This window comes from Chinchilla lanigera, unplaced genomic scaffold (genome assembly GCF_000276665.1).
Source record: "Chinchilla lanigera isolate Chin_1 unplaced genomic scaffold, ChiLan1.0 scaffold00080, whole genome shotgun sequence".
In the NCBI taxonomy this organism is placed as follows: Eukaryota; Metazoa; Chordata; class Mammalia; order Rodentia; family Chinchillidae; genus Chinchilla; species Chinchilla lanigera.
The window spans coordinates 3,924,081-3,939,518 of NW_004955481.1; the positions used below are offsets into that span (position 1 = coordinate 3,924,081).

The 15,438-nt window shown below is 38.8% G+C and overlaps 1 protein-coding gene across 1 annotated transcript in view; it reads left to right on the forward strand.

Annotated features, from left to right (window-relative positions):
• The window catches only part of Nufip2 (nuclear fragile X mental retardation protein interacting protein 2), a 28,622-nt gene that overhangs the window by 1,870 nt on the left and 11,314 nt on the right, over positions 1-15,438 (forward strand). The window contains exon 2 of the mRNA XM_005402679.2: positions 3,867-5,588. Within this exon, the coding sequence (XP_005402736.1) occupies positions 3,867-5,588 (1,722 nt within the window). The remainder of the gene's footprint in view (positions 1-3,866; positions 5,589-15,438) is intronic.

Here is a 15,438-nt window from a genome sequence, read left to right on the forward strand (position 1 = left end):
CGGCGGGAGGCGCGGGCGGTCTGGGCGGGGAGCCGGACTCCCAGCGGAGCGGAGGGGGAAGGAGGCCCCGGGCGGCGGCCTCGGGCCTCCGCGGGGCCGGAGGGCTGGGGGCGGCGGGGGATTCTTTTTGGGTAAGGCGGTGCCTGCGGCCGGGTGGGGTACCCAGCGGGAACCAAGCTCCGGGTCACGAGTTTCTCTGCCACAGGATCCTCATATCCTGCCAGGTTCGCTCACGACTCCGCCTGACTCCGCCGGAGGCTTTCGCTTGGGCCTTTCCCTTCTAGCAGCTCATTTTCTACAAAAAAACGGGGAGGGGACCTCCCAGTTCCACTATCTCCCTACGAAACACTTACCCGAGTCCGCCGGGCTTGGGGAGTGTCAGGGCGGGGGGAAGGGATTAAACAAATGTTTGATTGGATGGGGACGAGGGGGAATTTTTTGACCCCTCTTTCTTGTCACTAAGGGTGAAGTGAAGTGGCTCCTCCTGAGGCTGGAGCACTACCGTGTTGCCTCGGGCGACGCTTTTTTCCCCCGTGTTAAAATGAAAGGAGTTTTTCCCCATTTTGAACTCTTCTAATTTTACAAAAGATTGAGTTGGCGGTAGAAATCATGCGAGAAACAATATTTGAGAAATAAGTTTAAAAATTCATAACCTCGCAGAGTTTAATAACTGAGGGTCCTTTATAAGTGAGAAATAGAATGGTAAGAAAGAATTAATAATAAGCAGTTATTGGGAGTTGGAGAAAGATTTTTTTCTTTGCAGAGTTAGTGTAACTTGAAGATTGAAATTTGAATGTCTTATTTTCCATTTTGAGGTTGTATGAAATGCAGTAGAAGTGAGCACATGGGTTAAGCGTTTAATCATAAGGATTTGGAGCAGCTTAACTATTAACACTAGGTCATTTTAACAGATTTTTCAAAAGCCTGAAAATGTTACCTTCTGCTTGCTTGAAATACAAGGCGGTAATAGTATTGTTTAGGTTTGAAAACTGTGTTTTATTAAATCAAGCTAATTTTTCCTGCAGGACTCCTCTACGTATAGCAGCAACCCTTGAACCATTCACAGTGGGATTCCTTCCTTAAAAGTCTTATCCTGGAGTAAAGAATAAGAAGGAAACTAAGTTTAGCAATTTTTAGAAAATGTAAACAATTTGGGGTTAGTAGTTTGTGTGTCCTGGTCACAGTACTGTTGCTTCAATGTGTACAATGTTAGTAACTTTAAAAAACTTCAGAATGTTTTTGGAATGTAATGTACTATGTTAAGGTGGGCTTTTCTGACCCATTACACACAAACTATGAGAAAGCTGCTTTTCTTTATCCAGAAGAGGGCGTAAGAGAAGATCAAATGTTTTGAGTAATTTCCGTTTCTAATCCAAAAGCTAGATTTATCAGGACTCACGTTTTGCTGAGTCCATTTGAAATAAGGTTAGCATGGCAGCCCTAAATAACAAAACCAATAGGAATTCCTTATTTCGGTAATTCTCTATTGTTTACATTTTTCTTAAATACCTAAGCTTTAAAAAGAAATTTCTGGAATACTTTTACGAAGTTGCAATGGGAAAAAGTTATGTAGCTAAATGAGAAATTTGTTACAAAAGTGGGAATATAATGGCTTTAGAACTTTTTATTGGTGATTTCTTATGTCTTAGCCATTTATTCTCAATTTTTTTTTTGTCTTAGACATTTAATAATGTTTGAAAATTATTCTGGTTCACTTACAAGTCTGCTTTGGTTCAACTTCGTTGGAACAGGGATTTTTTTTTTTTTTTTTTTTTTTTTGTATTTAAAATTGCTCACCTTTGAGATGCAAAACATTTTGACTGGTAGTCCTGGGGTGGAGGGTGCAAACATCTATTTAACCTATTAACTTACTAGCATGTTAAGTGATGTGGGTAGGTTTTTGGCCCTTTGTTAGGAAAGGGTAAGTTTATGTCTGTTAAAAATGCTGAGTCTATTTAGGAGTTTCCGATTTTTCTAAAGAGTCTTTTAGAAGACTCCAAAGCAGTGGTCTTACACTTACTATTTCGTAATTGGGGTTGTACAGTATACCATGCTTGAGTTTTTTGAGACAGGCTGGCTTCAAATAGCCCTCCTGCCTCAGCCACCCAGAGTGCAGCTAGGATTACAGATATGTGCCACCATGCCTGGTTATATAGTTAAAAGTTCTCCACCAGAAGTTTTATTTGATCGCTGTCATATAACTTACTCAATAGCCAGATATGGAAATGGAATGCTATAGAATTTTATGCATTGTGTGCCAATTTTGGGAATATGTATGATCATGGGTATGATTATGTCTTGAGGTTCTCTTTTTCTTTTTTATTTCGACTTTCATACAGTAGAAGAAAACGTGTTTATTCATTTTGAATATTCCCACCATTTTCTTTGATGTAGAATGAGTGACTTAAATTTTAGTAAATTCTGTTGTGAATCTTCCCAGGCTGTTCCACATCAGGTTATTTCAGAACAGTGGTTCTCAACATTTGAAACAAAAACCAGCCTCATTATCCTTACTGTTATTGCTCTTAAAATTAAGGAACTGTGCAGGGCTTGGTGGCTCATATCTGTAATCTCAGCACTCAGGAGGCCTGAGGCAAGAGAGTTGCCTCGAGTTCGCCTGGAGTACATAGTGAGTTGAAGACCAGCCTGGATTATACAGCAAGGACCTCAAAACAATTTAAAGATGGGGGAGGCTTGAAGGAGCTTTTGGTGGGAGTTATATTGATTTATATTTATCATATAGAAATTAAAATTGAGAAAATTCTTTTAAAAATATACAAACCCGTTTGCCTTAGCTTTCACAGCCCAAATACCTGAAAGCATGAAAGTGTTAAAGGTGAATAATTTGGTATTCTTTTATCTATGCACCCTGAAAAACAGCCTTAAATGAGTATGCATACGTACTATGCACCTGTTTGTAATGACTTGACCTCAGAATACTTTTGTGAACTTTGGTAGAAAGGTGTAGATAATTAATAACATATTTTACTAGTAAGGCATGGAGAAAGTTTTTTGACCCAGTTAAATCACCTTCTAATGATAATAATAATTTTTCTTTAGTAGTTTAAGTCTTGATTGTATCTGAATACCAGATTAAATTCCTTCTTTGGAGTTTGGTTAGTATATATTTTTGCACTGCATCTTTTGAGTTACATAGTGTTGGTGATAGGAAACCATGGGTCCCAGATAGCCTGGAGTTCAGATCTCCACTTCTTCCACTTTGTGACTTGGGCATATTACTTTATCTCTCAAGAGACTGTTTACCCAAATGCAGAATGAAAACATTTTCTTATTTTATTTTATTTTTTTTATTTATGCAGTGCTGGGCAGTGAAGAGGGCCTCTTGCATGTCAGGCAAGAAGTACTATACCAACTAAGCTACATCTCCAACCCTGAAACATTTCTTTTTAAAAAATTATCTCCCCCTTCCCCCCGCCTCCAGTTCTGTTAACATAGACAAATGCTGTACCACTGAGCTATGTCAGCTCTAACCTTTTACTATTTCTGTATAAGTAAAACTTAGTTTTTGCTTAGAGGGTAGCTGTACTGTAAACTGTAAAGAAAATTTTATAATGGCCTTGTGGGAATGGTGGGTAGACTGATTCTGTTGGGTAGTATTAGGACTTAATGATTAAAGGCTTTGTCTGTGACTTCATACACTGAGGTTGAATCATGGTTCAGTTCTTCTACCTTTTTGCTTAGCAGTTATAGGTTCCATTTTCTAATCTGTAAAATGTCTTATGTGGGAGAAAACCAAAACTGCAGCTCAGCATAGTGTCGTACAGTAAATAAAGTCCTTAAATAGTAGGTACTACTGTAATTTAAATGTTGTAATTTTAGTTTTTTTTTTTTTTTTCCTCCCTTAGGCTATGGTGAAATAAATGGTAATGCTGGAGAAAGAGAAATATCTTTAAAGAGCCTGGGTTCTGATGAAGCTACCAACCCTATTTCCAGGGTCCTCAATGGCAACCAGCAAGTTGTAGATACTAGTCTGAAGCAGACTGTGAAGGCTGGCACCTTTGGGAAGACAGGAATTAAAACCAAGAATTTCATTCAGAAAAACAGTATGGACAAAAAGAATGGGAAATCTTACGAAAATAAATCTGGAGAAAACCAGTCTGTAGATAAGAACGATACTGTAGCAATTCCAAATGGTGTTGTAACAAATAATTCAGGCTATATTACTAATGGTTATATGGGCAAGGGCGCAGATAATGATGGTAGTGGATCAGAAAGTGGATACACCACTCCTAAAAAAAGGAAAGCTAGGCGCAATAGTGCTAAGGGTTGTGAAAACCTTAATTTAGTCCAGGACAAAATAATGCAACAAGAGACTAGTGTCCCACCCTTAAAACATGGACTTGAAACTTTCAAGCCTGACTATAGTGAACAAAAGGGAAATCGAGTAGATGGTTCGAAGCCCATTTGGAAGTATGAAACTGGACCTGGAGGAACAACTCGAGGAAAACCTGCTGTGGGTGATATGCTTCGTAAAAGTTCAGATATTAAACCTGGTGTGAACAGCAAGAAGTTTGATGATCGGCCCAAAGGAAAGCATGCCTCAGCTGTGGCCTCCAAAGAGGACTCATGGACCCTGTTTAAACCACCTCCAGTTTTTCCAGTGGACAATAGCAGTGCTAAAATAGTTCCTAAAATAAGTTATGCAAGCAAAGTTAAGGAAAACCTCAACAAAACTATACAGAACTCTTCTGTGTCACCATCTTCATCTTCATCCTCTTCATCATCTACTGGGGAAACTCAGACCCAATCTTCAAGTCGATTATCCCAGGTCCCTATGTCAGCGCTGAAATCTGTTACTTCTGCCAGCTTTTCCAATGGGCCTGTTTTAGCGGGGACTGATGCAAGCGTGTATCCTCCAGGTCAGCCACTGCTAACTACTGCTGCTAATACTCTAACACCCATCTCTTCTGGAACTGATTCAGTTCTCCAGGACATGAGTCTAACTTCAGCAGCTGTTGAACAAATTAAATCTAGCCTTTTTATCTACCCTTCAAATATGCAAAGTGTGCTGTTGAGTACAGCACAAGTGGATCTGCCCTCTCAGACAGATCAGCAAAACCTGGGGGATATCTTCCAGAATCAATGGGGTTTATCATTTATAAATGAGCCCAGTGCTGGCCCTGAGACTGTTATTGGGAAATCATCAGATCATAAAGTAATGGAGGTGACATTTCAAGGAGAATATCCTGCCACTTTGGTTTCACAGGGTGCTGAAATAATCCCCTCAGGAACTGAGCATCCTGTGTTTCCTAAGGCTTACGAGTTGGAGAAACGGACTAGTCCTCAAGTTCTGGGTAGCATTCTAAAACCTGGGACTACGAGTGAGAGTGGAGCCTTATCCTTGGAACCCAGTCATATAGGTGACCTGCAAAAAGCAGACACCAATAGTCAAGGTGCTTTAGTGTTTCTCTCAAAGGACTACGAGATAGAAAATCAAAATCCTCTGGCCTCTCCTACGAACACTTTGTTAGGCTCCGCCAAAGAACAGAAATACCAGAGAGGCCTAGAAAGGAATGATAGCTGGGGTTCTTTTGACCCGAGAGCTGCTATTGTATATCACACTAAAGGTAACTCATTTTTTTCCTATACAAAGATTCTTACTGATCAGTTTATAAGTGGTGTTTGTAATGAGTAAATTTTGAAAACTGTACATTCTTTAATATTTCAGAGCTTAGTTGAGAATGGCTGGATAAACATCTAGCATGAAACGCTTCAGGATCTTTAGAAATAGTATGGTTAAAATTTTAGAAGGAATGTTTACTTTTTGAACTTAAAAAGCATTTTTATATAGATGGGTATAATTGACCTAACTGATTTAAAGCATACAGGTATGGGAGTAGGGAAGGAACTTGCCTAAAAAGATGATCATAAGTATTTCCTTTTGGACACTTTGAGTTAAAAAATATTTTTTCATCAAATAGATATTATTCTCTGCTTTTTATATCACATGTTGCTTTATTAGTGAAGCATTTAATAGTCCAGTTTGCTTAAAGTAAGAACACTGTTTTTGAGGTGGGTCCAAGAAGGTCCAATTACTGTATAGAAGGAATAACGGGTGCTGAATGGTAACTACAAAGTAATTCAGACAGACTACAACGGCAAGCACATTTATTCATCAATGTTACAGAGAAACAGACTTTGGATCAAAGCCCATGTAAAAGGGGGCCTATGTTGGATGCAGTGGTGAACACAAGGAGGCTGAGGCAAGAGGATTGCTTGAGGCCAGCATCTCAAGACTAATTGAAAGGAAAAAACCCTCAAGTTTCATACTAATAATTTTTCGAATATGACCTATAAAGAATTTGCTGAATGGCATAACTAATTTAAATCCTTAATAATGAGGGTAAATGAATTTGAATAATGAATTGAAGTGATTTTGTTTGTGACAACAGTGGCTTTCACTCTTCACACCCTTCCGCCTCATCTGTCCTTCCTAACAGCAACACCCCTTAGACAGTGACTTGCAATGGCAGGAGCTGGGAAACATGACAGATTGTAGGGGATGAGGTAATTACTGTATTCTCCTTGGACGAGATCATTGCCTCAGAGATGAATAGCAAAGCTGTGTGTGACTTTCAAGCAAATTTCCGAGTTTTCATTCCTTATCTGCCAACTGGAAGACGGAGTATAATCATGTTTTTATGTATTTTTCCCCTCCTTTAAAAAACGGGAATAAATAGGATCTATCTATGGAAGTTAAGAGTAGCAGTCCTGGCAGATAAAATTACCTGTCTTCTATTCCAGCTCTTTCTGGAAGTAAATAGGAGTTAAGACGGGAGCTGGATGATTTTAGGAAGGCAGGGCAAAAAAAAAAAGTTTGTAGTGTCTGAGGATGTGTTTAATGATACGTAAGTTAAGTTGTTTTGAGTGTTGTTTTCTGTGCCATGTGCTTGCTAGAGACTGTCAGTAGAAAATATTTACCAAAAGTGTCTTGTACTTAGGTCATTTTGTGAACCTGAGATGATACCTCAGTGTATTATATTCTCCCATCTCTAAAAAATTTGAGATAATACTCCCATTAGGAATATTACGATTGATTTATGATTATATGTATCACTTATTTTTTAAAGAGACGGGAGTCTTACTACTTTACATAAGCCAGCCCCAAATGTTTTTTTTATGTAAATTTCTAGACCTTTTAAAATAGGAATACAGTATTGATATTTCTAGTTATTCTGTATGCGTTTTCCTTGTAGATGGGCAAGGAAATATGAAATGGTTGAGGTAAATGAAATGCCTCTACATGATACTGACTTCGCTGGTGTTACTGAAAAGTTCATTTTGTTTTAATTTAGTACAGTAGATTAATTGAGTTTTGTAGTTGACCATTATTGAAATGAATCACATTGATATGATAGGTATTTGCCCCCTAAAACAAATAATAATTAGCTGAATTAGATTTCCGTAGGGCAAGGTCTTTGAAGTTTTGCCAAATGTTGATTGATCCACTCACTTTCTACGAAGTGTACTTTTCTTTTAAAGTTTTCTTAAACCTTACAAGAGATAATAATCGGCTGGATTTATGGAGTATTAAGAGCACTTGTATTTTCTTAGTTTAATGTTCCTGGGTGTCCAGCTTTTGGCTTGCCTTAGCCACATTGAGTGAAGAGGAATTGTCTTGAGTTGCATATAAAATATGTAGTTAATTTTTTTTAGGGGTACTGGGAATGGAACTCAATGTACTGTAATTAGTTTTTACAAGCAACAACTATTTAAAAATTTTTAATAACAGAAAAGAAGACAGAAACTGGTAGATGTGGGAAGTAAAGTAGCCTTCCCCTATACAGCATTCCATTGTCCCTGTGCAGCTGCGTTTGAGCACTAGGAATTGAGTCTTGACAAACACTGCCAAAAAATGATAAAATGTTTAAAAGTTTACCATTTTGTAGGGCCACATTACTAGTTAACCCCAACACTGTGGTCCATGGGCTGAGCACACCTAGGTAGTGACTTTTAATGCTCAGTAGTAATAACTGAGTTGAAGGTAAGGGATTTCTATGCATTTCTCCTAACTTCACAATAGAATCCTTAGCTTGGTGTGGTACTGCAATCAATCCCCAGTACTCAAAAATTTAAAAAAAAAAAAAAAATGCCTGTTAGCAATTTGGAAGTAGTAGGTTAGGAGGGTGTGTTTTGTTATTTTAGTAGGAATGATGTTGCTTTTTTTTTTTTTTTTTTTTTTTAGGCTTAGCATTAGTTAATTTTGCAGCATTAAGTACTGCAGAGTTTTCAAAATCTAAATATTCAGCATGAAAAGAAAAACACAATAAAGATAAAGAGGGACTAATAGAAATTCCAGTTCTTGGGATTTTTCTTCTAGCCTTTTTTGTTTGTTTGTTTTCCCCGGTACCGAGAATGAGAATCGAACTCCCGACCTTGGGCTTGCCAGGCAGGCACTGAGCCACTGAGCTAAATCCCCAGCCCCTCTTCTAGCTTTTGATATACACTATACCACTAACTTTCCTGAAGAAATGTTTGTTGGTGAAAGAAATGACTTGGGGTAGAGGTAGTTCAGCAGTAGGGAACTTACCTGGCCTCAGAAAGCCCTGCTTTTCATCTACAACATTGTAAAACTAACCTTTTTTTTAAAAGGCAGGGGCTTATTGTGTTGCCTAGGTATGCGTTCGACCCCTGAGCTCAAACCATCCTGCTTTAGTTTGGCTGGGACCCCAGGTACAGGCTGTACTTGAACACATAAAAATCAATAGTTAGGCATGGTGGTACATGCCTGTATCGCCCACCACTCAGGAGTCTGAAGCAAAAGGACCACTGTGAATTTGAGGTCAGCCTCAACTATACAGTGATACCCTGTCTCAAACAAAGTATCTTTTTGTTTGTTTGTTTTTGTGTTTCCAAAATATCTTTTTCTGTTTTGTTTTTGTTTTTGTTTTTTAAACCTATTCCACCTTTATAGGGTTTTTGGGTAGCGTTCAGTGTCTATTTTTAGTTTTTTGTTTTGTTTTTGAGATAGGGTCTTGGCCCTAATTTAGGCTGGCCTCAAACTCAATGGTCTTTCTGCCTCAGCCTCCGAGTGCTGGAATTATAGGCCTATGCACTCATACTAGTGTCTTGATCATTTTTTATCATTCCCTGTCCCATTTCTCCCCTTTGGATTTTGATGCTGGAGATTGAACTCAAGGCCTTCTACATGGTAAGCCCACACCCCATGGTGGAGCACTTCCACCCCCTACTATTTGTCTTCTAGTGACTGGCTATTTCCTATAAGCAAAACGTCCTGAGGGTTCATCCATATTGGTAGTAGATGGTTAAATTTCATCCCTTTTAAAAGCTGAATAATCCATGTGTGTGTATTTGTATATATATCATTCACATGTCCTTATCCATTTATCTAGAATGAACACTTGGGTTCCTTCCACATTTTAGCTATTGTTAATACAGTAATGCTGTTGTGAACATGGGTGTAGAGATAGTATTTAAGATCCTACTTGCAATTATTTGGGGGTTTATACCCAGAATTAGAATTACCAATAATAGGCTAATTCTAAATTTTTTGAGGAATTGTGCTATTTTCCATTATACCCCCAACTGTACAGGGGTTGCAATTTCTCAACATCCTTGCCAATATATATTTTCTAGTTACTTTTTCCCCCCTCTTTTTGATGGTTGCTATCCTAGTAAATATGAGAGGTAGTATCTGCATTTTTATTTTGAGACAGGGTCGTAGTTAGTTGTCTGTGTTGGCCTCTAACTTGCAACTATTTGTCGCCTCAGCATCTGGACTATAGATACATATCATCACTTCGGGTCCTGGTTATATTTTTGTTCTTGAGATTTAGGGGCTCTCTGTATGTTTTGGATATTCTGTTTTTAGATACAATTTCCACATATTTTCTCCCATTCTGCAGATTGTCCTCTTTTTCCCTCCCAGTAGTGGAGATTGAACCCAGGGCTTTGCTTTTTTTTTTTTTTTTTAATTCATTAATTAATTTTTTTTAGGTACTGGGACTCAAACTCAGGACCTTGTACTTTCCAGGCAGATGCTGTGCTGCTGAGCTATTTCCCCTGCCCCTTTTATTTTGAAATCGTGTCTTGTTAAGTTGCCTAGGGTGGGCTAAAATTGTGGTCCTCATATCCAGCTCACAATGTCTTTGGTGTACAAACATTTTAAAATTCTCAAGAAATCCAGCTTATCTGTTTATTCTTTTGTTGCCTGTGCTTTGGTGTTGAAATTGCAGTATCATATTTCACCAGTCAATACTTTGCAGTTTTGGTGCTAAAAATTGAACCCAGGGCCTTGCCATGTTACCACTGAGCTAAACCCCCCAGTCCTATATTTTTTTAATGTGTTAGGATGATAGCTCTTAGTGCACATACCCAGGAAATGTAACTGTTGCCTCCTTGAAGTACTCAGAATGCATATTTTAGTGAAATTCTCTTTGAATTGTCTTCAGAGTCTTCTAACTGTAGATCTCTAAGTTTTTGGGGGGTGAACCTTTGATTTTAAAAATCGTCTAGTACAGTAGTCACTTGAAAACTAAATGCTGTGAAAATAAGAGATTGATATGAGTTGTGTGTTTGGTTGAAGTGCTCATTTTAAATTGAATTAGTATATCTTGCCCAGCTAATTTTTCACTGAAGTACATAAAACATTCAAAATGCTAACATTTTGTAATACTCATTAAAAAATAATCGCGTATGGCAAATTTGACTTCACACAGAGGCAGGAGAGATATAAGAGGTTTTTACTCTTTTTGGTACCTGGAATCAAACTCAGGACCTTGTGCTTGCCAGGCAGGCACTGTGCTGCTGAGCTATATCCCTAGCCAAGGTTTTTATTCTTGATAGTTGGGTTAAGTGAGACAACATGGGAGCAATCTGTGAGTGCATGAGTTAAGGACTAATTGTTAAAAAGTTTGGTTGTTTGGGTTTTTTTGTTTGTTTGTTTGTTGTCTTTTTGAGACAGGGTCTTGCTCTGCAGTTCAGGCTGGCCTTGAGCTCACTTTGTAGCTCAGGTTGGCAAGGATCCTACTGCCTTAGTCTCCCGAGTGCTGGAATTACAGGTGTGCACCACCACACCCAGCTAAAAGTTTTCAATATGTTTAGAATATATACAATATAAATGTAAGGTCAATATCCCATTTGTTCTGGCTTGTACCATTTTGGTTCAGGCTGCTTGCCTGTGATATATGAATTACTGCTTCATAGTGAATGGGTTAAAGTGATAGCACTGCAGATAGTTCAGACCCCCAAATGAAACACTTTTAGAGGAGCAGTAACATAAAAGTTCTATTGTCCTTTTTCTTTCATCCTCAGGGTACCTTTTCTGTAGATGGGAAGGTTACTGGTATGAAATACTCCTTTAGTCAACTGTCAAATGAAATTTTGAAGATTGCTTCTTTGATACCTCCACAGGTGGTATGATACTGGCATAGACAGTTTGATTTACTAGATTTGGGCTAGGTCCGGGAGTAAAAAGAATTAACTCACTAGTGGTTGTATTTGTCAGTTGCAGGTAGGAACTCTAGCTCTAAGAGCTTTCCTTAACTTTTTTTTTCCCCTTTGCTTTACCACTTGCATACTTATCTCTCTGGCATGGTTTCCCTTTAAAAAAAAAAAAAATTCAGTAGAGAGAACAATACACAAGTGGATAAGACAAGATTTTAAATATCATAAGGATATAATAACTAAGGGATTTCAGTAGAGCAGTGGGGTTAAACCAAGGGTGTGAGTAAGTACAGAGTATGTTTTCATGGGGCATTTAAGCTGAACTGTGAAGGAGAGCAGAGATACTTAACTTGCAAAAAATAGAAGATTGACTGGGGTATAGTTTAGTAGTAGAGGCTCTGGGTCCAGGCCACTCCAAAAAATGTTGCTGAGTGTTACAATATGTACCTGTAGTCCTGGCTACTACTTGGGAAGCTCAAGTAAAGTAGGAGCACTTGGACCCATCCTGGGCAAACAGTGAGAACCTGTCTCAAGAAAAAGAGGAGGCAAAGAATGGTAAAATTGGAAAATCATTAATAAATGAAAATACAGGAAGTGAAGTAGTTTGAATATGGTGAAGAAATAAAAGAGAAAGAAGATTGGTTGCTGCCAGATCATGGTTTTTAAATTTTAACGTGGAGGCAAGGAAGTTCTCAAATATTGAGGAGGTGGGTTGATGGGCAAGAAATACCTTTGGCACACACAAGTCATGCTTTTTTAAATCCTGAATTTCTGAATTTTATAAATCTGGAGGGCTGGGGATATAGCTCAGTGGCATAAGCTTAACCTGCCTGGCAAGCTCAAGGTCCTGAGTTTGATTCCCAGTACCAAAAAAAGAAAAAGGTGAGGTCTTAGATTTGCCGGGTGTGGTGGCGCATGCTTGTAATCCCAGCACTTGGGAGGCTGAGGCAAGAGGATCACTGGAGTTCGAGACCATCCTGGGCTACAAAGTGAGCTCAAGGCCAACCTGAACTGCATAGCAAGACCTTGTCTCAAAAAGACCAAAAAATAAGATAATTGGGATAACGGCCATTGTTTTGTCCTATTAGGTTGAATTCAAATGCTTTAGAGAATTAAATAGTCTTTAATTCTAGATCTGTGGTCAGATAGATAAAAGTGACACAGTTTATAGGTAGATTGGAAGTTGCAAATTATAGTGAACTGATCTATGAAACTAACAAGGACTATAGAGTTAACCTTCGAACAAAATGGGTCTGAACTGTAAAGGTCCACTTCCATGCACTTTTTTTTTTTTTTTTTTTTTTTTCAAATTTACAAAAGCTGCAGCATAGGGGAAAATAAAGGTATGGAGGTATGTGGTTTAGGGGTGGAGCATTTGCCTACCAGGCACAAGACCCTGGATTTTATCCCACCACTGCAAAAAGAAGCTGTGTCATAGGGGCATAAGACACTGTAGATCACAATCTGCTTTGTCATTTACTTCCACAAGTTCACACAAATTTTATAAAAAGCTAACACCAAAATGGACACAGACACAGGCCATATATGGTATCATTTACATGGAAGAGAAATGGAAGGTGCAGTATTAAATCATAATTATACGATTAGTATATATTGTAATGTTAAGTTAATAGGCACTTATCAGGGGAGGAGTCTACCAGTGCTACTGTCACTGTTCAAGGGCCAACTGTGTATACTTTGGACATGGATGGGTGGATGGATTGATTTTTGGTCTCACTGTGTAGTTCAGGCTGGCCTCAAACTTGTGGCAGTCCTATTGCCTCAGCCTTCCGAGTGCTGGGATCACAGAAAGATTTAAATGTTGAAATTTCACGAGATACATACTAAGTATTTTCACATTTACTGATGTATTTTCTTGAAGTTGTTCCATGAATGCCTTCGACATCCTATGTAGTAATCTTACTAAAAGAGAAGAGAAAAAAACCAACTTGAGTTCAGGTTTCTGTTGTGTGTATTTAGAGGTGGTCCAGACAGTTACGCTTAAAGTTACTTGAAAACGTGCTATATTTCTTTGGTTTTATAGTCAAGCTGAAAGAGTAGAGTGGGAGATGTTTCTGGAAGACTTCTTCTGTGGTACTGGCGATCAAATCCAGGGCCTTTGTACTGAGCTATAACCCCAGCCTTTCTTTAAATTTTGAGACAGATTTGCTAAGTCGCTTCTGTCTGGGTTCAAACTTGGCTATCCTCCTGCCTCAGCCTCCCAGTGTTGGGATTATAGGCCTGCACCCCATGCCCAGTTTAGATGTTCCTTTTTGTAAAATGTTTTGTTAAACTGAAACAGTGGTGTCATTGTTCACTTTTAAAAACAAGTTTCAGGCTGGTTTTGGCCCTCCTACCTTCTGTTTTTTCCTTTGAGAGATTTTAGAATTAAGTGCTGTATCTGTTGGATTAGAATATATAAAATTGCTTCTTTTTAATTGCTGTTTTGTAGGTCAAAAACAGATGAATGTCAGCACTGTCAAATGGATCATTTAGTACTACTTTATATTGTTTCCTGCCTGATTTATAAGTATTCTATTAAAATCAGTACCAAACATTGTGGGAAGAAGTAGTTACGAATCGACAAAATTCACATCACGAAGGAACCCAAGCTAATAGGGAAACATACATGGAAATAATTATATTACTAGTTATGGTTGCTTTGTAGAAAACTATGTAAAATGCTGTTGTAATATCTTTTTTTTTTTTTTTTTTTTTTTTGGTTTTTCTCCGGTACCGGGAACCAAACTCACGACCTTGCACTTGCCAGGAAGGCGCTTTGCCGCTGAGCTAAATCCCCAGCCCTGTTGTAATATCTAAGGTTAGGAGAAAGTGGGAAAAGGGTAATATTTCCCCAGAAAAGTGAAAGTTATCCTGTTTATTGTACCCAGATATTTTAGGTGGGAGAAAGATTTGAAGATTGACAGCCATTTAGTTTGTTACTAGGAAGGTGAATGGTAGTTTAAAAACCTTTAACTTGGTTGGTCATCTTATTTGTTGTCAGAGTTTTGTGTCAAGTGCTAGAAATAAATTTTAAAACTAGACACAGGTACAGTCTCAGCTATAGGAACACAGGCAAGAGAATACAATGAAATGTTTTAACAATCTCAGCTATAGGAACACTTTAGGCAAGAGAATAAATGAAATGTTTAAACAGTGTAGTGGTCACTTTTAGTTTAAATGCTTTCAAAGGAACAGAATGGTAGTATATTAGCAACCCTTCCCACAGTGCCATTATTCGCGACCCCTGCAGTAGGCTCCAGTCTCCTGCCTGAGTTATAGTGCACAGTGGGAAAGGAAAAAAAGAGCAAACAACAAAGTAAAGGGGTGCGTAGTATGGATCTGGGATCACCAGTTGCTCTTTAGGAGCAAAAACTAGCTTCTAGAGCTAGCTAGCATTTTATTTCATTTTTTTTTTTTTTTTATTTTTTTTCTCTTTTTGAGACAGGGTCTCGCTATGCAGTTCAGGCTGTCCTTGAGCTCACCTTGTAGCCCAGTCTGGTCTTGAACTTGTAATGATCCTCTGCCTCAGCCTCCTGAGTGCTGGGATTACAGTCATGCCCAGCTCTAGCATTTTATCATCCAGTTGAGGAGAGAGTAGAATGCTTCTGGAACAGCCTAGAGGCAATGGTAGAATGGGCAAGTTTAACATCATAAAGGGGAAAAGCCTGGGTGCTAATCTCATTGACCAAGAGGAAGGTGATTTCTGCATTCCAAGACCAGCCCAACCTGCAGAGGGGCAAGAGAGCCTAGGACATACTATGTCAATTTACAATTTATGGTCCCAAACAGCAGCTACTGAAAATAAATCTTGGGCTGGGTGTGGTGGCTTACACCTGTAATCCCAGCACTCGGGAGGCTGAGGCAGGAGGATCAGAGGCCAGCCTGAATTGCAAAGCGAGACCATGTCTCAAAAAAAAAAAAAAAAGTCTGGGGCTGGGGATTTAGCTCAGCGGCAAAAGCGCCTGCCTGGCAAGCGCAAGGTCGTGAGTTCGGTTCCCGGTACCGGAG